The 20,510-nt window shown below is 40.3% G+C and overlaps 2 protein-coding genes across 6 annotated transcripts in view; one reads left to right on the top strand and one right to left on the bottom strand.

Moving 5' to 3' along the window:
- Positions 1 to 488: 488 nt before the first annotated feature.
- On the top strand, positions 489 to 13,520 carry LOC142972450 (spatacsin). The gene is made up of 15 exons (XM_076113588.1): positions 489 to 868; positions 1,017 to 1,431; positions 2,057 to 3,942; positions 4,023 to 4,193; positions 4,616 to 4,810; positions 5,066 to 5,345; positions 5,432 to 6,361; positions 6,573 to 6,733; positions 6,991 to 7,152; positions 7,403 to 7,939; positions 8,675 to 8,872; positions 11,480 to 11,734; positions 11,986 to 12,254; positions 12,502 to 12,648; positions 12,985 to 13,520. The coding sequence occupies exons 1-15, from the start codon at positions 689 to 691 to the stop codon at positions 13,055 to 13,057; spliced, it is 5,859 nt and encodes a 1,952-aa protein (XP_075969703.1). The 5' UTR covers positions 489 to 688; the 3' UTR covers positions 13,058 to 13,520.
- A 13-nt stretch (positions 13,521 to 13,533) lies between these two features.
- Positions 13,534 to 20,510, bottom strand: part of inaE (inactivation no afterpotential E) — an 84,827-nt gene continuing 77,850 nt past the window's right edge. For 2 of the 5 annotated variants that reach the window (XM_076113583.1, XM_076113584.1), the window contains exons 11-15: positions 20,189 to 20,343; positions 19,616 to 19,771; positions 18,216 to 18,328; positions 17,835 to 17,855; positions 13,534 to 17,400 (exon numbers count right to left, since the gene is read on the bottom strand). In XM_076113583.1, the coding sequence (XP_075969698.1) occupies positions 17,226 to 17,400; positions 17,835 to 17,855; positions 18,216 to 18,328; positions 19,616 to 19,771; positions 20,189 to 20,343 (620 nt within the window). In that variant the 3' untranslated portion in view covers positions 13,534 to 17,225. The remainder of the gene's footprint in view (positions 17,401 to 17,834; positions 17,856 to 18,215; positions 18,329 to 19,615; positions 19,772 to 20,188; positions 20,344 to 20,510) is intronic. The other 3 variants (XM_076113585.1, XM_076113586.1, XM_076113587.1) reach the window with 3 other exon arrangements.

The following is a 20,510-nucleotide window of genomic DNA, read 5'->3' as shown; positions in this document are numbered from 1 at the left end:
GCCTAAAAGTGATGTGTCAAATAAAAAAAAAACGAAGTTGGTGTTGTCAGTATATAAATTATCGCCAGCTTAAGGGAAATACTTTATGCCTAGTAGTACGATTTTTTAAATTAATTTTTATGGGCCTTTTGTTCTTTCACTGTACATTAGTTGATAATCGTTACAGTAAAAATATATGTTTTATCCTTTTAATTGAAATTTACTTAAGTATAAAGTTCAGTGCTTTTAAAATTATTATACATGCTATCATCCTAATTGGTCTTTTTTTCATGCTGATGATGAGAAGAATGCTTGTACCATTTTTATATCTTGTTTGTTTAGCCCAATCCGCCAATAACACAGTATTAAATATAAAATATAAAGAAATAAGTCGTACTTTTCGATTGCTATTTTATTTGGGGATGTTTCATTTGCAAATTTGTAACCCTAACAATAACTGTCAATGTCACTGTCAGCTGAAATGTACTTCACGACTCACGTCAACTTCATTCTTCAGTTCTTAAATCCATAAAAACTGGTGTAAAATAGATTTTATTCTAAGAGTCATAAGATCAATATTTCAATGACCATCCTTAGTATTGCTAATATATTTTTGTTTTGTGTGAACATTGTTACCTATTCATTGTTCCATGGTTCTACAGTTTTGTGCAATATCAATCCAAAAAGTGTTTTAATGTTGCTGTAAAATATGGAGGAGCAGCTATCACAAAATGATAGGATTATTTGGTCGTGTTGGGAAGCAAAGTCTCAAAAAGATGTGGTCAGGGAAGCTGCTGCAAAAGGAACTCACATCAACTTGGCCATCAAATTTCTAACAGAAAAAAATGGGTGGAGCGAATCTACAGCGAGAGATTGGTTTCATACTGAGGTGAATGACCTGTGTTTGTTTATATTTACAAATTTTCCACTATTCTTTAAAATTACATTTATGATCATGATATATTTGTAGTAAGTTTTTCTACATAAATAATGTTTGAAAACAATGAAAACATGTTTGTTTCCACAAATTGTTGTAGGTAAAAGCCTGGACAATACAACTGCTCATGAGAAAACAGATATTTAAAGTTCTTCATGTTCTAAACAAAGTGAAGATAAACCCTGAGGATCATTTAATGACTTTAGCTCGGGACTCTGCACAGATACAGTACAGAGACTTCATTGTTGAACATTTAGAAAAGATAGCAAAGGATATGGTACCTGAAAACTTGGAGAAATATCAAAATTTCAAAAGACACTGGAACCTTCTTCGGTACCTTGAGAAATCATTTGAAAGTGATGGCACATTCAAACAGAATAAGGTTTTTGGGTCTGGCAAGAATATATTAGTGGTGACTGAGAGTGAAATAAAAGCTTTGACTATTGAGAAGATTGAGAAATATCCTGAACAATGGAAAAGTAAAATAGCTACTGCATTGTTCTTTAATTGTTTTGGTGAGTTATATTAGGTATTTCTTAATTTAATTTTATTTTCACTCTAAGAATCAAAAATATTCGTCACAAGATTTGAAACAGATGCTTTGAATTTTTTATTATTATAATGTGTAATTTGGCTTTGCATTTTTTTTTCTTGTTGCTATATTATCTGAATGCATAATAAGAGGTAGGTTTGGCTGTAAATACATATAGGTACCAATAAACTCTTGTGAGGAAAAAAATATATTAATTTAAAATCACAATCATTAGTTATTGAAAATAATGTAAACAAGACAGGAACTCACTGTTAGGAAACATAGTTCCATGTTAATTACTTAATGAAATCTATTCTTGTATACTATTATGCTGTACTTTATTGATTTTGATAACAATATTTGAGACTAACAAATATAATTTATGTTAGCAATCACATATTGACTTACTATACTGTGCTATATAAATAGTCACATACATAAAACTTAGCAAAATTGAACTTTATTTCCTCATGATAGAGATTGAAATTGTACAGCAGTTGATATGCAATAAACATATTGTTTACCAAACATACTGCCATACTTAGTTGTAATGTAACTACTTGTAACTCTTGTTTCCAAGTGATTAATAGACCAATGATTTGTTTCAGAATTCTCTTTACTAGATTTTTCGGCGCCTGTAGAAATGTGGAACTATTTAGTAGAGAATAATAAAGCAATGATCTTAGTTCGTTGGATCAATGTGCAAACATCTGAGGTGGTTCGAGACATGAACGCGCGATACAACTTCTTTAACAACGAAGGTTTTGTTAAAAAGTTCTTAAATGTCGACACCATAGGTTTCGATTCACAAGTGCTTGAAAACCTAGACGAAATATTTCGCAAGTGGCCTGTCACTAACGAAATGATCGAGAATGTTGCCACCAGCAACTGTTTTGCCTATACAAAACTTTGCATTTATGACACCTTATCATCGTACGGCATAGTAAATGAGGCTGAACGAAATAATCTATGCCAAATTATATCCAGATTATCTCGCACGCAAAACTTGAAGTTGATTGATGATATTTTTACTGAATCTTGTTCCACGATTAGCAGGGAACATTTTTATGTAGAGCTAGCAAAGTATTGCGTAAAAAACAAATTATATAAAGTTCTAACATTATGTGTAGAAGGCAACATATTGGATACAGATTTGTCTGAAGTTGAAAGGGAACCTAAAGATTGTATAGAACTGTGGTTGTTGTTTAAGAGCATTGAGCAAACATCAGACCGGCAGAGCCATGTCTTGCCTGTGTATAAAACTTGTGTTCAGATCGCCAACGAAAATATCGACGACTATATCTCTACTAATCCACACTTGGTCCTCGGAATGATACTTCTTGAAGACACTAAGTTGTTATTCGACATATTTTCTAAAGAAGACTATTTACAATTCCAAGAATTCAAATTGCCAAATAAGAAGTATAAAGATGAGCTTCCACATTTGTATAGTATCTTTAAGAAATTTTCTGATGTTAATCAAACGTATGAGTCTAAAGACGTGAATGTTTATCAGCTGTTGTCTGGATACCGCGGGCTGGACGTGTCCAAGATATTTGAGTTCCAGCTAGTGAACCAGAATACTAACAGTCTGCTAACTGATAAGCCAGATAGAAGAAGTCTAGGCAGTTTGCTGTCAAGTGATGTTGACGTAAAAGCTGCTAGCATTAAGGCTTTGACTCAACGAGCGATGGAGATGCCAGATTTTGCTGATGAGAAACTAATGAAGAAGTTTGGCTATGTGGCTAAATTGAACCATGTTTATTACTTAAAACAATATCGACCTTGCAATGCGAGCCAAGCATTTGTAGCGCAGCAATATCAGACGTATAATCGTTTACAGGACAAGGGTGTAAAGAGTGCTTGCTGTGAGGCCCACGCTTTAGCTCTGCAGAACTGGTTCGATGGAGCAATGACAGCCTGCACTGTGTCTTTCATAGCTATGATTGGATGCAACCCAACAAGGTGCAGGGTGCACGTTTCCGCCGCTAAAATGATCAAAGATCACATGATCAATTACAGAGGATTTTCCGAAGAAAAGGCGAACAAGACTGTCAATGAGTACATGTCGAAATTAATTCAGAGTAATGACGAGGCTGCGAGGGAAATGTTGCGATACTTAGAGGAAATAACTTTGAGTAAATTGTTGGATAGAAAGAAGTTAGATGGAAAAGTGGACATGTCACTAGTATTGTATGAATCTCAGACAATGGTTAAGTTTGCAGTACTACATAACTTACCACTACCCGAATCACAGTTACGTGAGTTTGTTAAAACAAATTCGTGGTTCAACTTCTTACTGTTCGGTGATGTGTTTCGTTACCCAATGAGTCAAATGCTGCAGTTATCACAGGAGTTTGAGAAGAAGTCTTACGCGGAACATTTGAAGCATATAATGCTGCATAGAAGTTCAGAAGACATGTCTGAAAAGGATTTTAAATCGTGCACCAATAACGGGCAGAGGCGAGCTTCGAGACTTAACTCGGTCGAAGTTGTAAGTGCTCCACCAATATAAAAACGTAATATATCTTGTCTTATACTTTTTTAATTACTATATCTTAAACTATGTTTCAGAGCCCAACAACAAATGGAACGTTTGATTTTTCATCTAGCGCGTACATGGGTCGCGAGTTGTGGGAGGTAGCGGCCGCTTGTCATGGCCCGGAAGACCCACCTGCTGCTTTACTTAAGGCCGCCGAAATATGCCGCGAACCCTTGCTTGTGCTCATCGCTAGCTGTTATGAGGTAAAGATAACTTTATAAGATAGATATTTAGATACAATTAGCAATAAGATACCATTACGTCAAACTAATAACAAGTCGACATAACGTCAACGCATTATAACCATCAAATGACCTGCTGTTTGCCTTATTATTTGTGACATAGACGATTCTGATTCAAAATTTATCGTATTAGGTAGATACACGCGCTTTAGATACACAAGCACAACAATTATTGACATATCATAACTATTCACAGCTAGGTGCGTATTAGGTAAAATTATCACTTATCACCTCTTTTCTAGTTCTTTACCAGTACCAAGAAGCACTTGGCCAGCGTGGTGGACTCAAGGCTTAGCTCTCGTTTCGGGAGGAACCCTTTACCCAACAGTATGACAATAAGTTTAGTAACAGTATGACAATTTATTTTATATTGCTTGTTGTAGCCCAACGCAGTGCTAGTATTCTGGGCGCAGTGGGTGTTATCCTCGTTATCTCCAAGCACTCGCTCTCAGCCAGCGCTGCAACAGCTCATGACGCAGCAGCATATGGCCGCAGACCAGTTCCAGCGGGTCGCTGAAGTGTGTCTATTAGAAGGATACGTCGCCACGCTACATGAAGCTATGCTTATATTTATGCCGGTGAGTTGGATATAATTACTGTCATGTTATAAATTTTGTGTGAAATGGTTTTGATCTAAGCTAATGAATGGATTGAAAATTGTCACAGATGTACCGCGATTTTCTATGAATGCAGTTATAGCGAAATACGACCGGGGCTTTAATTCGTTTTTTCCTATACAAAATATCCAATTACCAATTCAGAACAAAAAAATGGATTAGTACCTATCTTTGTTTGGAAATGCAGTAGTTTTACATCAAACCTTTATGTTACAGGACAGTCCGGTAGCGCTGTTCACATCATTCCTTCACCGCTGTATTCGTCAACATAACTTCGACAGCGACACTACGAAGCTGCTGTCAAGCTTCCTGCAGCACGTTCAGCGCAAGTACAGCGTGTGCAGTGGCGGCCCCTGGCAGCCTTCCAAGGAAACTCTTCAACGAGTCTCCGTGTCCTTAGCCAAGATCGCACTTAGTCATAATTTCGATAGTGCTTACCATCAGAGAGAGTTTTTAAGGTGTCTGGCTGTGTGTCAGTTTGAAAAAGGATTTATGGGTAAGTCATCCTGTACTAGAATATTTATGAATTGTAAAGAGCCTTGACAGTTCGTGTAATATTTATATTCGAATTCTTTGTTCCAGTGCCAACACCCAATTTTACGACGCTATACGAAATCTTACAAATATCGATGGAAACTTCACTAGCCGTGAACATATCCAAAATGCTTCAAGACGATTCCCAAGAATACATACTTGAATGTGTAGAAATGTACACAGCTAATAGGAATTACGACGTGGCTTTGAAAATAGCTCGGCTTACGGGAGTGCCAGTGAACGGGATTTTAATAGCGGAATGGACGCACAAGTATGAAAATCTTCTGTCGAAAGATGACGCGTTAGATGATAAAGCTATGACTCTTTTCATAGCAGAATGCAGCGAGGCTTTCAAAAAGTCATCTGTTATGTTCAAAGACGCTACAGAATTCTTAGTCTCCCACGTCAATAACATTTCCGATTCCGTACAAAGATTCTATTCCTACCGAATAATAATGAGCTGGTTCGAAGAGAACTTAGAATACGGGATAAGACGCGAAGAAATCGAACATCTTATGTGGGAGGCGTATTTCAAAAGCGAGGCACAGAACACAATATTCCTGAACAGTTACCAAAGCACTTTGCACTTTATTATCAACGGGCAGAAGGATCAAAATATATCGAGTAAAATTGGAAAAGCTGATGCAGAGAAGCCGTTTTCTATGATGCTGGATGAGATTGAGATTGAATCTGATGTTAGTAATATAGAGAAAGTGGTTATTCTCGAAGAGCCTGAAGCGGTAGATTCATGGAGACGAGTTATGAATCAACTCCTAGAACTAAAACTGTTGGTAGATGCTTTCCGTCTGTCTGCATTGTTTAAAAATCCGCCTGAGTACAGGTATAGGCCACCGGCATGCCCCGTGCAGATAGTTAGAACGTGTTTGAAGTTAGCGGAGGGAAGTTGCTCGCCGTATGAACTGCCTCAAGAGCTGCGATTGGTGATCTCTTCGCCTATGCTGCAGAATAAATTATCTAGTGAGTTGATTGACCTTGTTTACTAATGTTCTTGATGTTGATTCCATTTAACTTTTAAGTTCTAAAATTTCCTATATTGCATATTTCACTAGCTCTTATTTTCGCTGTTAAAATACTTTTTCAAAATATTAATTTTAGCGCTGGTTAGGTGTTACGAAACTTATCAATTTATTTTTGTTAAAAAAATAAAAAAAATACCATTTTATTTTAGTCTCAGGTATATCGGACGCAAGTTTTGAAGAGTTGGTGGTGATACAAGAGAAGCAAGAGAATGCCCCGGAGAGCTCTCATTTGGCCGCGCGGGAGGAAGCTGACAGACTGTCTGCTTTAGACGCACTCGCTGTGAGGAGCGGGCTTACACTCGCTAAACAGGTACTATTATTCATTTATTTACTGCCGCCTATTTTATACATTAATTTATTTTGCACTCTCACTTGAATAGAAGCTAGTCGACAATAATTTTCTTTGAAGGAACTATTTTTTTCAGCTTGTGTGTAATCAGAGATATTATGTGTTCCGAGATATTGTATGCCTAAATAATGGGACGTGACGTGTCTTACCAAAAATAATATAATATAATGTTTTATATTTCTTTAGTGTTTATTTCTATCTGTACTGTGATTGTGCAGGTGGCCAGTTATTTCCGCATAGCGCTTCAAATCGGATGGGACTACCTTTCAGTGCTAAAGTACCAGAACCGCGCCGTGGACTTCATCAACCTCGTGAGCGGCCGCGCGCGCATGTCGCTCGCTAACCTCGTGTTTAAGACCTTCAACATACCTAACAAACAGGTATGATATGTTATTTCTTGCTATTTTAAACAAAGTATTTCTTATTTCTCTCTCACTTTGAATCTTTGCATTAGATTAGATTAGATTAGACCAAAGAAAGAATCATATTTTCAAACGCCTTTGTAAGTAGTTATTCGTGGTTTTACCACTTACGAAAATTTGTTGATGTTTTAAACACGATTTATGTCTAATTGTTATTATTTTAAGGTAGAAAAATATTAAATCGGCTCATAAAAAACTTATATTCCAGGTAGCCGAATACCTCTGCAAAGAAATAGTAGCAGCTATAATATCACCGCACCTGGTAAAGACATCGACGTTCCGTCAAAAGGAACATTTTCAATACACACTCTGGGGTTACGCACTCAATGCTGACATCGAAATGTTCTTGAACATGAGGCCGGACGCTTGCAGTCACATCGGCAGGCTTATCTTAGACCATCTAATGGCTTTCCAGAAGATCTACAAAGCTACAGGAACTACAAAACTACCTGATAATACTTTCGATGATAGTTGTCTTGATGTAGAAACTCTAATTGATGAAGAATATCAAAACGTGGAGGGTGATGAAGCCGAATCAATTTTGACGGAAGAAGGAACGATAATGTCGGCTGAAACTGAGTCGGTGTACTCCGTGTCTACTGTGTATACGGCCGGAAATAAAATGTCTAGAGATTCTAGAAGGAATCTGTTCGATGTGATCAATAAGAATAATGTCCATATTCGGTACGAGGTCAAGTCTAATATCAGGAAGATTACTAAAGGTGCCAAGCTGTCTACAAAACAGGTAGGAACACAACTAACTGCAAACTATGGCTTTATAATAAAAAAATATCTTAATACTAAGATAATTAAACTGAAAGTAGAAGACCATTAAATATGCCATGCCACTAGATTATGGCTCTTTTCGAAGGTGTGTTTAATAACATTTTGAGCTCGGCTAAAAATAAAATGATATTTCTATAATGAATAACACAGATTTTTGGTTCCATTATTATGTACAAATGTAAATGTTGTAGCACCATCTCTTTATCATGCGTCAGCTATATGTAAATCTGCAAATCCTCTAAAAATATCCATATTGTAGGATTTAACTGCCTCTGTGGCGCGGTCGGTAGTATATGCGACTGCGGTGCGAGAGGTCTCGGGTTCGAATCCTGGGTCGGGCCAAAAAGTCTTTTCTGAGATTTTCTGTTAAGAATTTCTTAGAGATTGCCCGGAGTTAGGAAGTTGAGGTCGAAGAGCTTCGTGCCTCGGAGAGCACGTAAAGCCGTCGGTCCTGCGCCTGACCTCTCATTGGTCGTGTCGGTTATCCGTCCCACCAAACTATGAGAGTGATGGAATAGAGAGTGTACCTGTGTATTGTGCACACACTTGGACACTATAAAACAAAGTCCTGCACAGATGGCCAGTTTCAATGAAACTGACCGCCGTAGCCGTATATCGGCTAGGAGGACATTATTGTAGGATCGTTGTTTTGGCAGTATTTTACGATTTTTATAGTGTGTGTACGCGTGTGCAGGTGAACATAATCAGCCTGGAGCTGCTGGTGGTGGCGCACGAGTGCTTCTCGGTGGCGTGCGACCCCGAGGGCGTGGCCACGGCGCTGCGCTCGGCGCAGGCGCTGGCGGCGCGCCTGCTGGCCGCGCGCTCCTGGCGCCTCATGGTGCGCCTGCTCACGGGGCTCGCGCGCTACACCGAGTGTGCTTATGTCTTCCAGGTCAGTATCTACTGCATTACTATTGTTAAGTATTACATCTGGTGGCCACGGCGCTGCGCTCGGCGCAGGCGCTGGCGGCGCGCCTGCTGGCCGCGCGCTCCTGGCGCCTCATGGTGCGCCTGCTCACGGGGCTCGCGCGCTACACCGAGTGTGCTTATGTCTTCCAGGTCAGTATCTACTGCATTACTATTGTTAAGTATTACATCTGGTGGCCACGGCGCTGCGCTCGGCGCAGGCGCTGGCGGCGCGCCTGCTGGCCGCGCGCTCCTGGCGCCTCATGGTGCGCCTGCTCACGGGGCTCGCGCGCTACACCGAGTGTGCTTATGTCTTCCAGGTCAGTATCTACTGCATTACTATTGTTAAGTATTACATCTGGTGGCCACGGCGCTGCGCTCGGCGCAGGCGCTGGCGGCGCGCCTGCTGGCCGCGCGCTCCTGGCGCCTCATGGTGCGCCTGCTCACGGGGCTCGCGCGCTACACCGAGTGTGCTTATGTCTTCCAGGTCAGTATCTACTGCATTACTATTGTTAAGTATTACATCTGGTGGCCACGGCGCTGCGCTCGGCGCAGGCGCTGGCGGCGCGCCTGCTGGCCGCGCGCTCCTGGCGCCTCATGGTGCGCCTGCTCACGGGGCTCGCGCGCTACACCGAGTGTGCTTATGTCTTCCAGGTCAGTATCTACTGCATTATTATTGTTAAGTATTACATCTGGTGGCCACGGCGCTGCGCTCGGCGCAGGCGCTGGCGGCGCGCCTGCTGGCCGCGCGCTCCTGGCGCCTCATGGTGCGCCTGCTCACGGGGCTCGCGCGCTACACCGAGTGTGCTTATGTCTTCCAGGTCAGTATCTACTGCATTATTATTGTTAAGTATTACATCTGGTGGCCACGGCGCTGCGCTCGGCGCAGGCGCTGGCGGCGCGCCTGCTGGCCGCGCGCTCCTGGCGCCTCATGGTGCGCCTGCTCACGGGGCTCGCGCGCTACACCGAGTGTGCTTATGTCTTCCAGGTCAGTATCTACTGCATTACTATTGTTAAGTATTACATCTGGTGGCCACGGCGCTGCGCTCGGCGCAGGCGCTGGCGGCGCGCCTGCTGGCCGCGCGCTCCTGGCGCCTCATGGTGCGCCTGCTCACGGGGCTCGCGCGCTACACCGAGTGTGCTTATGTCTTCCAGGTCAGTATCTACTGCATTACTATTGTTAAGTATTACATCTGGTGGCCACGGCGCTGCGCTCGGCGCAGGCGCTGGCGGCGCAGGCGCTGGCGGCGCGCCTGCTGGCCGCGCGCTCCTGGCGCCTCATGGTGCGCCTGCTCACGGGGCTCGCGCGCTACACCGAGTGTGCTTATGTCTTCCAGGTCAGTATCTACTGCATTACTATTGTTAAGTATTACATCTGGTGGCCACGGCGCTGCGCTCGGCGCAGGCGCTGGCGGCGCAGGCGCTGGCGGCGCGCCTGCTGGCCGCGCGCTCCTGGCGCCTCATGGTGCGCCTGCTCACGGGGCTCGCGCGCTACACCGAGTGTGCTTATGTCTTCCAGGTCAGTATCTACTGCATTACTATTGTTAAGTATTACATCTGGTGGCCACGGCGCTGCGCTCGGCGCAGGCGCTGGCGGCGCGCCTGCTGGCCGCGCGCTCCTGGCGCCTCATGGTGTGCCTGCTCACGGGGCTCGCGCGCTACACCGAGTGTGCTTATGTCTTCCAGGTCAGTATCTACTGCATTACTATTGTTAAGTATTACATCTGGTGGCCACGGCGCTGCGCTCGGCGCAGGCGCTGGCGGCGCAGGCGCTGGCGGCGCGCCTGCTGGCCGCGCGCTCCTGGCGCCTCATGGTGCGCCTGCTCACGGGGCTCGCGCGCTACACCGAGTGTGCTTATGTCTTCCAGGTCAGTATCTACTGCATTACTATTGTTAAGTATTACATCTGGTGGCCACGGCGCTGCGCTCGGCGCAGGCGCTGGCGGCGCGCCTGCTGGCCGCGCGCTCCTGGCGCCTCATGGTGCGCCTGCTCACGGGGCTCGCGCGCTACACCGAGTGTGCTTATGTCTTCCAGGTCAGTATCTACTGCATTACTATTGTTAAGTATTACATCTGGTGGCCACGGCGCTGCGCTCGGCGCAGGCGCTGGCGGCGCGCCTGCTGGCCGCGCGCTCCTGGCGCCTCATGGTGCGCCTGCTCACGGGGCTCGCGCGCTACACCGAGTGTGCTTATGTCTTCCAGGTCAGTATCTACTGCATTACTATTGTTAAGTATTACATCTGGTGGCCACGGCGCTGCGCTCGGCGCAGGCGCTGGCGGCGCGCCTGCTGGCCGCGCGCTCCTGGCGCCTCATGGTGCGCCTGCTCACGGGGCTCGCGCGCTACACCGAGTGTGCTTATGTCTTCCAGGTCAGTATCTACTGCATTACTATTGTTAAGTATTACATCTGGTGGCCACGGCGCTGCGCTCGGCGCAGGCGCTGGCGGCGCGCCTGCTGGCCGCGCGCTCCTGGCGCCTCATGGTGCGCCTGCTCACGGGCGGCTCATAGTTAAACGTTTTGGTTAATTGGTACTAATTTTATTTTCTAATTTACACATATACCAACGTTCTCATAACTATGTAATACTTTCAGGCGTTACGTGAAAACCATCAATTCGAATTCCTGCTCGGTCAGTTCGACTACATGTTAGGTCAGCAAGTAGACAAGATAGCGGAGTTCAAGCAAGGATTACTAGACTTCCTCAAGACTCACTGTCCGGGAGATACCGACACTTACATAATGGTCGCTTTACATTTCAACATGTATGCTGAAGCGGCCAGTGTTAAGAGGAAACAGGCGCTTAATCTGATAGATGATTTGGAAAAATTGGCTTTGGATGCTGCTAAGGTACGTAAATCCATTTAATCTTGATTGGAAGCCCTAAACCTCGGTTTGACTATCAGGAAATGCAGTTTCGGGTATTTTTGTAAGTAAATAATAGTCAATGCCAGTAGGAGTCCGACAGAAGACAGAGCTGACCGTAGTAGAATAGTTCGAAGATTATACTTATTAACTACTGATCTACATCTTCAAAGAAAATATACCCACGCTTACTTTGTTAGAGTCATAGTTTACGAAATGATATTGTTATGTTTCAGGCCACATCCAAAAAGCCGTTCCAACCGCCAGCCTGGCTACAAATCCACGACAACGGAACAACGAGGTCTCTGCTCGAAACAGCACTGAATCACTGCACGGACGCCGCGGAACTGTACCTGCAGGGAGGATGTACCGGCTTCGCGGGAGAGATGGCAGCACTCGCGCAACAGATCGCACTGCAGATCTCACTGCTTAATGCTTCGCCGACCAGGCTCATATTGAACAGGAGTACTGAACAAATGTATAGACTTGTTAGCGAATATTTGAGGTGAGTTTGATGTTTAATTTTAGCGGAATACTGCTACGTCACTCAATTTTCAGCAATGCTTAAATTTTGTGCTATTTTGTACTGCGATAGCACTAAAAATTTAAAGCTATGTTTATAATTTTTATACATTTTGAGATAGTCTACCCTAAACTTTCCCACGTTTAAAAAAAGCCGTTGTTTTTATTATTAAACACATTAACGGCTTTATGAGTATTCATAAACATTAACAACGAAATATTTTTTCTAGTTTCATGGAAGGCCTGGTGCTGCTAGCAGGCCGCGGCGGCGAGGCGTGGCGTGAGCTCGCGTACCGCCGTACACTGGCCAACGATCAGGCATACCTGCGAGACATGGCGGCGTACAGACCTGATGTCGCGCATGACTTTCTTAACAGGTAAGGAACCAATATTAACCATAAGTAGTTGGTCACATCGGTTCTTCAGAATACTGTGATGATGTCCAGGCACAATATTATTTTGGGGTTTAATACATTTTCGAGTAAGTTCGCCGCTAAATTTTCTTTTTTTTTTTTACTTTTATTAAGCCTTTTTTTGAGGTTGGTATACACAAGAGCAGTGTCTAGTCGAGAAGGTATTGTCAATCTTTTTTTCTAAACTCACGCGTATCCTCCTATTCTCTTCTCAAAATATCAGATAACGTTAAACACTTGAAATCAATACTTTTCTATATTATTGAAACAAATGACCGTTTTAATGGAGTATTATTTCAGATATAAAATGGAGAGGAACAAGACCCCTGTGTCCCAGACAGCCATGACAGAGCTGCGTAACCTGTGCAGATGATATCCACTCAAACGATAACGACGCTAGTTCGCGAGACGGTGAGATCTCAACATTTTCATACTAATGCTCATACGTTATTACGTAAAATAAGTTTTAATATATTATTACACTGTTATACCAAATATCACGTATTTCTAAATTGCTTCTACGCGTTTAAATTTGTTATTATTTTGTTTAAAATTTTATCCAAAATGTAATATAAATATATCGCTGTGATAATTTTTTGACTCGACTGATGTATTTAAGTGTATTTTTGTATCGATTATAAAATATGATGAATATTGTAATGCTTAACTTTTGTTACATTTTAAATGATTAAATGGTCATCTTAGAAAAGGTCGTCTTCCTCTTTTTGACCCCACTTATTTTTAGATAATGTTATCTAATTATGCTTGACTAAATGTTCAGTATATTTGGTCCATACAATTCGCGAGGTAAGGATAAAATGTCATGTTAAAATTAATAAAACAATGTGATACTTAAAATAGATTTTATTTATAAATTAAAACAAAACCCAACACAAGACATTGGCTATACTCTATTACATAAAGTGAAAGAGATTATAAAGCCCTAATTTAGGGTACAAGTGAAAAGAACCTCAGTCCTTCTAATACTTGAACATACTCGCGACCGATACCTTCGCATAAACTATCAAAATACAAAGAATAAATGAATTAAGTAACATATTAGGTACCGATTGCTTAAAACAACATTATATACAAACATACTGAATGTCAAAATATTTATATCTAATAACAACATGTCGCTTAGTAGTTGAGATTGTAATAACATTTATAATATTTATAGGGCCCGTTTCACAATCGCTAAGTACCCTATAACATAATCATATATCTTTGATACTCAATATTACTCAATAGAATAACGGTTTGAATGTTACTTGGTAATTCTGAAACAGACTGTGCTCTTATGTGCTAATAAAATGAACAAATACACAATATAATAATGATCGTAGGTAATATCAACTAACGGCTAATGAGAGTCATAAACTTGTGGCAGCTCATCATTACTTTTCATACTGAAAATACATTTCAAACATTAGTCGTTAGTTGACGACAGTTTCATATACAGATTGTATTGGGCTACAGTAAATCAGAAGAGAATGTATGCACGTTTCTTTGTAAGTTTATTGAGTATTGTTTTGATGAATTTTAATAAAAAAATATGAAAATAAAAGTATAATGTCAACATATCAATTGTAGCCCAAAGTTTAGAAGTTTGAAGGGATGAAACATCGATTTATAACGATGGACTGAGGACTACAGAATACAAAATGGAATGTAAATTATTCGAAGTAAATGCTTTTATTTACAAAAAATACCATCTAGAAAGTGTAGTCAGAGTATATTTTTATCAAGTCACAATAATTTTGTTCCCGAAGTTCAGGTATTATGTACAACAAGTAAAACAGTAGAGTCTAAAAGTGAACGAGTAGGTCCCTACGTCAATCGAATTATTTATTAATGAGGCCTACTTATTTTATATGGGGATGCATTTTTATAAACTTACCTCAAACATTGGTTTTACTTTAAGGAGAACTCTTTTGAGAGACGTTACGACAAGGTTCTACAACATTTTATAGATCAATTAAATAACAGTTAACTGAATTCATGACTTCACTTGCTCTTAAACAATATTTCTTTGAGAAAACATGAACAGGCAACGAATAGAGTATTTGTTTATCAACAAAGAATAACATTCACTTCTAGTATAATCTAAAGTTTACAAAAATACATCATTATTATAATACATCCTTACAATATCTAATGGTGTTGCAGGGTTGGTGTTAAGCAATGAAAATAATTTATACTTATATTACTTAGTAATTATTATGCAATGTTATTACATAATTGACTTCGGTAACGTTGTAAGCTAACTCTACGGTCTAATTATTGTACTTAGTGGTAGTTTTGCAAGTCTTATTTTAACATTTAGAGAGTTGTAACAACATGTAGTTTAAATAGACGATTACTCTATTTTTTCGTATCGTTATATTTGTTTTTAACCTTTGTTCAATAGTCGGTGTTAATGTTTTACATTGTCGCTCGCAGTAATCCTACAATACTATTTGCAGGTACTGAAAAAGCGGGTTCATTTAAGTTCTAATAGAGTATCTTGACCCAGTTGAAAAATATAACCATGGATTTACCCATAAAAAGGAAAGATAGCAAATAATTATGTGTTAAAATTTGCTATGACGTATACTTTAAAGAATTTTTTATCTGGGTCAAAATTACCCCTTTAGACTAAAATAACCCTTAATACGGTATCTTAACAAAATGCACACTTTGGCAGTATAATGTATACCGAAGAAAACCTTAATTCGAAATAAATGAATTGCTTTTTTGAATTGAGCAAAATAATTTATTGCGTGAGTAACGCTAGAAAAGCAAATGAGAGGGAAGTAACGTTTTAAACGTTGATATGTTATACACTGGGACGAGGTATAGTTCCCTATAGGTTCCGATATACTATCTAAACAGATCTTTACACACCGACTGTCTTAGGCTTACTATACACATATTCGGTTCGCCACGGTCGGTTCGGCAATATTATTGGACAATAAAACCGACTCGACTCATCTGTTCAGCTTGTGCCGATCAGGTTCATCTACACATGCTTTGCTACCTGGCTAGGCCGATTAATGCCGAACCGAATATATGTGTAGCAAGCCATACTAATAGACGTCGTGTAATTTCTGATCGGTTATTCAGTGTTTTGCCACTTAAAATGTATTATGAAATACATTTTAAGTGGCAAAAACACTGTATATGAGTGACAAAGATAGATCGCTGTATAACTAATCAGAACTCACAACGTTAATTAGTAAGACAAGAAATGTACAGTAATATAAAATTGATCAGTTGAGAGAGAATAGAAATATGTAATAAAAACCTTATTACAATAACATTAGAGTATACATTTTAGTGACACCCAACGTTTGTTTCAAAGTTAATACTTATTATCAATTTTATACTACTGTATTGTACCTACCACAGCATTTCAGAACCTTCCAGCTCAGAAACTTAAGCTTTAAACTTATCCTACTTTATGTACAAAATAATATTAGCCACCATTGTAGCACTTCCATACATCCACAAACATATCTCTTAACTTTAATTTCATACTAACATCATCACAGTCTTCTCACAGGTCATTAAACTAAACTAAACTGTACCAGCTTATACATAAAAATCTTACACTATGCTTTGTCTCTTTCCCTCCCAGAACTAATATGGGATAGAAAAAGGATAAAGAAGTGCTTTACAAGATTTTTATGAAAGAGGGGGTTAATTTTGACACTGCTTTTGTCAGTTATATTCAAATTCTGAGTAATATATTATGTACAAAAGATTCATAGAGATAAGTAGGTATATGAGTCACGTATCTTAGGAACAATAAAATAAAATCACATGTCATGTTTGTAGCTCGGCAAAAACTAAAGTAATAAACTCGTCTCTTTTACAGTAATTATATCTTGTTTTTTCAAAGGCAATAAACACCTTCTTGCGAACTTGTTTTGCAATTTTAACTAGTTGTATAACTCACGCACAAGGCAATTAACTTACATGATTTATCATTTCATTTTTTCATCTACTTGACCATTATATACGTATCCCAATGGCCCCTCCTTATCATAGATTTCTATCTAAACCGACCTAACTCACAGAAAAATGCATTTTAAACAATGTATAGGTTGAGTGAGCCAGAGAACTCAAGTAGGCAATATCACTTCGGCAAGTTGTGTTTCAATACATATTGGCATGTACAAGTCCTTTGAATTTAGCACTAAACTAAAAGATTGTCACGGTGCAACTTTGCGATATTTTGTTCTAAGTAGGCGTAATTGTTTCTTGTACTTGACTTGGCAACACGCGTTTAACTAGCTACGTATAGTACAATTTGTTCTAAGAACCATGTTGGGAGCACAAAGGACACTTTACTGTTAGAAAGAAGCAATCATCAAACTGCAGAAAAGGGATCCAATTTGGCAAGAAACAAAATATTTTTAGTTTTTTATCGCTTGTCCACTTAAACTAGCAAATCTTCTGCTATGAACTGCAGCACTTTAGAGTTCAAGTAATGTGTCCAGTGTGTGTTCCTACAGGTCCAATGAGATTCTATCCTCGTTAGAGTGTTGTGTGTGAGTCTACACGGTATGTGTGAGTCGGTACCGGTGTCGCTCGTCGAGCACGGTGCGGATGGTGCGGTGCACGTTCTCGGGGAGGTGGTCCAGCAACATGCGCGGCATCACTTGCAGCTCCATGAAGTCTTCAGGACACGCCCACCGCATCTCGTATGTTGGCTCTGTCGTGCGCACTTTTCTGTAAGAGAAAAGTCATGATCTGTAAGTATGGTTAATTTAACCGAAGTTTTAAATGAATGTTATTTTGGTCCTCGCCGCTCTAACGCGAAACCAGAGGTCTATAGGGATTTTAGAAAAAAGGAATCATAACAAAATAGAAAGGAGAAGTTGCTATTGAATATGCAATTATTTGAAGTTCTATTTTTATCCAATACTTTGGATCTAGACAGGTTTTTAAGACCGGAAACAGTCGTCTCTTGCAATCTAGTGATAAAATTGTTACCATGTTTTATCTATGCATTCTTTGCTGCGTCTATTAGTTGACTACGAAAATACTTTATCAAAACACAAGCAGGTGTACACTCTAACGCATTATCAAGTAAGTTCTAATTGGTGGAGAAATGCGCAAGCGCAACATTCGTTAATACTAATTGTGAAAGTGGTGTGAATTACCTTTCTTCGCTGCCCTCATCACTTTGTTCAGACATAGAATGAACGTGTAAATAAATTAGCTGTGAATGCACGTGGTATAGTTCGAAAGCAGTTAAAAGCAATTGCTATTTTACGACTATTTTATGAGTCATTCCATTGAAGTAGTATTCTAACAAATACGTAGGTAAGTACTTATTATAAAATCGTGTTTCTATGAATATGCAATTGAAAACGGTAGGCAATTTTGATACTTGAAACGATTATTTGTAAATGGTTTCTTGGTACTTGACAAATAGAAGTACAGCTTTGTCGTAACTTTGCAAGATTCATACCTGTGTATATTATTTGAAGTTTGACACTAAAATAAGCATTAATTGTACAATATAATTGTATAGAACTTACTTCTCAATGCCCATGCGCTTGCGGCGCACGATATGCAGGATTCTGCCGGCGGTGAAGAGTCGCGCCGACGAGAACCGGCGCGCGAACACGTCCCGCGACACTAGCGCCGCCTCCTGTAACATATTTAACACACCGCTTGTCTATTGGATCCATTACAGTATCAGCAAGAAGACGAAGATAACAGTACATTCTTCTTTTGTTAGATAAAATCCAGAATGGTAGTACTAGAATGGATTGTCACTGGCTTGGCTGTACAGTCATAAAGTCAGGATAACATCAAGTGCCATGTCGTCTAGGCCAAAAATTTAACTAAATGATTTTCAGTGGAAAATAGCTAAGAATTCATTTTCAGATCGTCCGATTTAATATGTTTAAACAGGTTTTGTGAACGAAAGTGCATTTATTGTACCTGACGCCACCTTAACCATCTGCAATAGATGTTATTCAGGCCAATTATGTTCACAAGGTTGGCAATTATTATTACTTATAGCATGATCTGTACGTATTTATTAGTCGATTATGAAATATTAATAACAAAAGCAAAAACACAAAAACACAATTACACCGCAACCAAACAATGAAAATAACACACGCACGCAAAACTGAAAAGAAATCAAATGAGTATTTCGTTATATTCGGAATCATAATTTTAACTCAGATTCAGAGAAAAGGTCTGATAAAACGTATATTACATTATGTATGTCCCATTTAGTACGGCTATAGAGGAATATTGATTAAGTGTATTGTAGAGAATTATTTTAAGTTTTTTTCTTTAGTAGCATTTCTTGGTAATAATATATTACGTGTACATTTAAAGGTTAGTCTTACGTATAAGTAATTTTAGTATTAAGCATCACGCGTTTACTGAAAGCTAGAGTATCGCTCATTAAAATCGATATGCGTTTACGAATTCATGTAGCTTATTACGTTTTATTTACTAGAAAAAATTTGCAAGCAAAGTCGTATTGATTAGACAAACTTACAAAGAAATAAATATAGTGGTTTTAATAATATCAAGTGACTTTACAACAGCCAACTCAGAGAAAAAAGTTTTAACGCCCGCTACTCCAACAAAAATCTCCAGCGCCCACTAGGGGGTGGAATCACTCCCGTTGGAAGAATATGGATAAGAAAAATAAACATCGTATCCTGCAAACTTAAAGGTCGGGGCGAGTCGTCAGTCACTATCAACTTTAAGAAAACCCATTGCATAAAAAAGTTTGTGAAATGATATTTAACCAGTAAAATTAAAAAGTCACATGAAAATAGGAGTTACAACAAATGAGTGCACAAAAAGCCTTACCACAGTGAAAGCCGGGGCACAGCGGCCATGATCACGAGGCACACAGGTCACAGGTCACACAAGGCACACTGAGGTATAATATAAAGGGTTAACTGACAGCACTCACGGTGGACACGCTGTGCACGAGGAGCGCGTCGGCCGAGTCGTCGGAGTGCGTGGCCTCCAGCTGCTCGGGGCGGCGCCACGTCGACTCCAGGTCGCGCGCCGGGACGCCGAATAGAGCGTACCCGAAACCGTTCAGCATTATCCGGTACTGTAATACAAATGACACGTTGATAACTTGACACTTTTGATTTGAACAAGGTGGTGAAAAGTGGTCCAATGATTTGATTACTAGTTCATTCTGCTACCTTTCGTGCAGTTTACTTGCATTTTGTTTACTAGATGCCTGATCTGAATGGAGTACGTTCAAGTCCATTTTACTATTAAAGAGTTACCCAACATAATCTTCAGTAAGTAGGTAGTTCGAATTCGCTTGTCATTTAGGCAAGTAGGTACCTGTTCTAAGATTTGGAATATTTATGCAGTTGTTCAGCAGTTATGCAAGTATACATATAAAAAACATTATGAGCAGTAGCAATTAGACTTAAAAATAGGGGGAAGGTATGGGGAACTGCTGAGCACGCCGTAGGTACCTTACAAAACAACAATTAATCTAGTTTTTACTGACCTTAGGTAACTTAGTAGCGTGTATGGTCTGTATGATCTTGGTCCTCAGGTTCTCGATGCTGTGCACGGAGAGCCTCATGACGAGGTCGTCGCCGACGCCCACTGTCATCACGAACGACTCCGTGAACCGTGCCGCCTCGCGACTTATTAGACCCGCTGGAAACAAACATACCCTCAAAATATCTCTTAACTTCTATGGCAAGGGCCAGTTTCCTAGTTAAGAGTGAAGTGCTAGTTTATCTGCTGGATAAAGTGACGGCAATGTATGAAAACAACTGTTAAAATTTCATCTGAAAAACTCTCTGATAGCTCTTTAGAAATTA

The sequence above is a fragment of the Anticarsia gemmatalis genome, chromosome 4 (assembly GCF_050436995.1).
Source record: "Anticarsia gemmatalis isolate Benzon Research Colony breed Stoneville strain chromosome 4, ilAntGemm2 primary, whole genome shotgun sequence".
NCBI classification, from domain to species: Eukaryota; Metazoa; Arthropoda; class Insecta; order Lepidoptera; family Erebidae; genus Anticarsia; species Anticarsia gemmatalis.
This window is presented reverse-complemented; position numbering and strand designations above follow the sequence as displayed.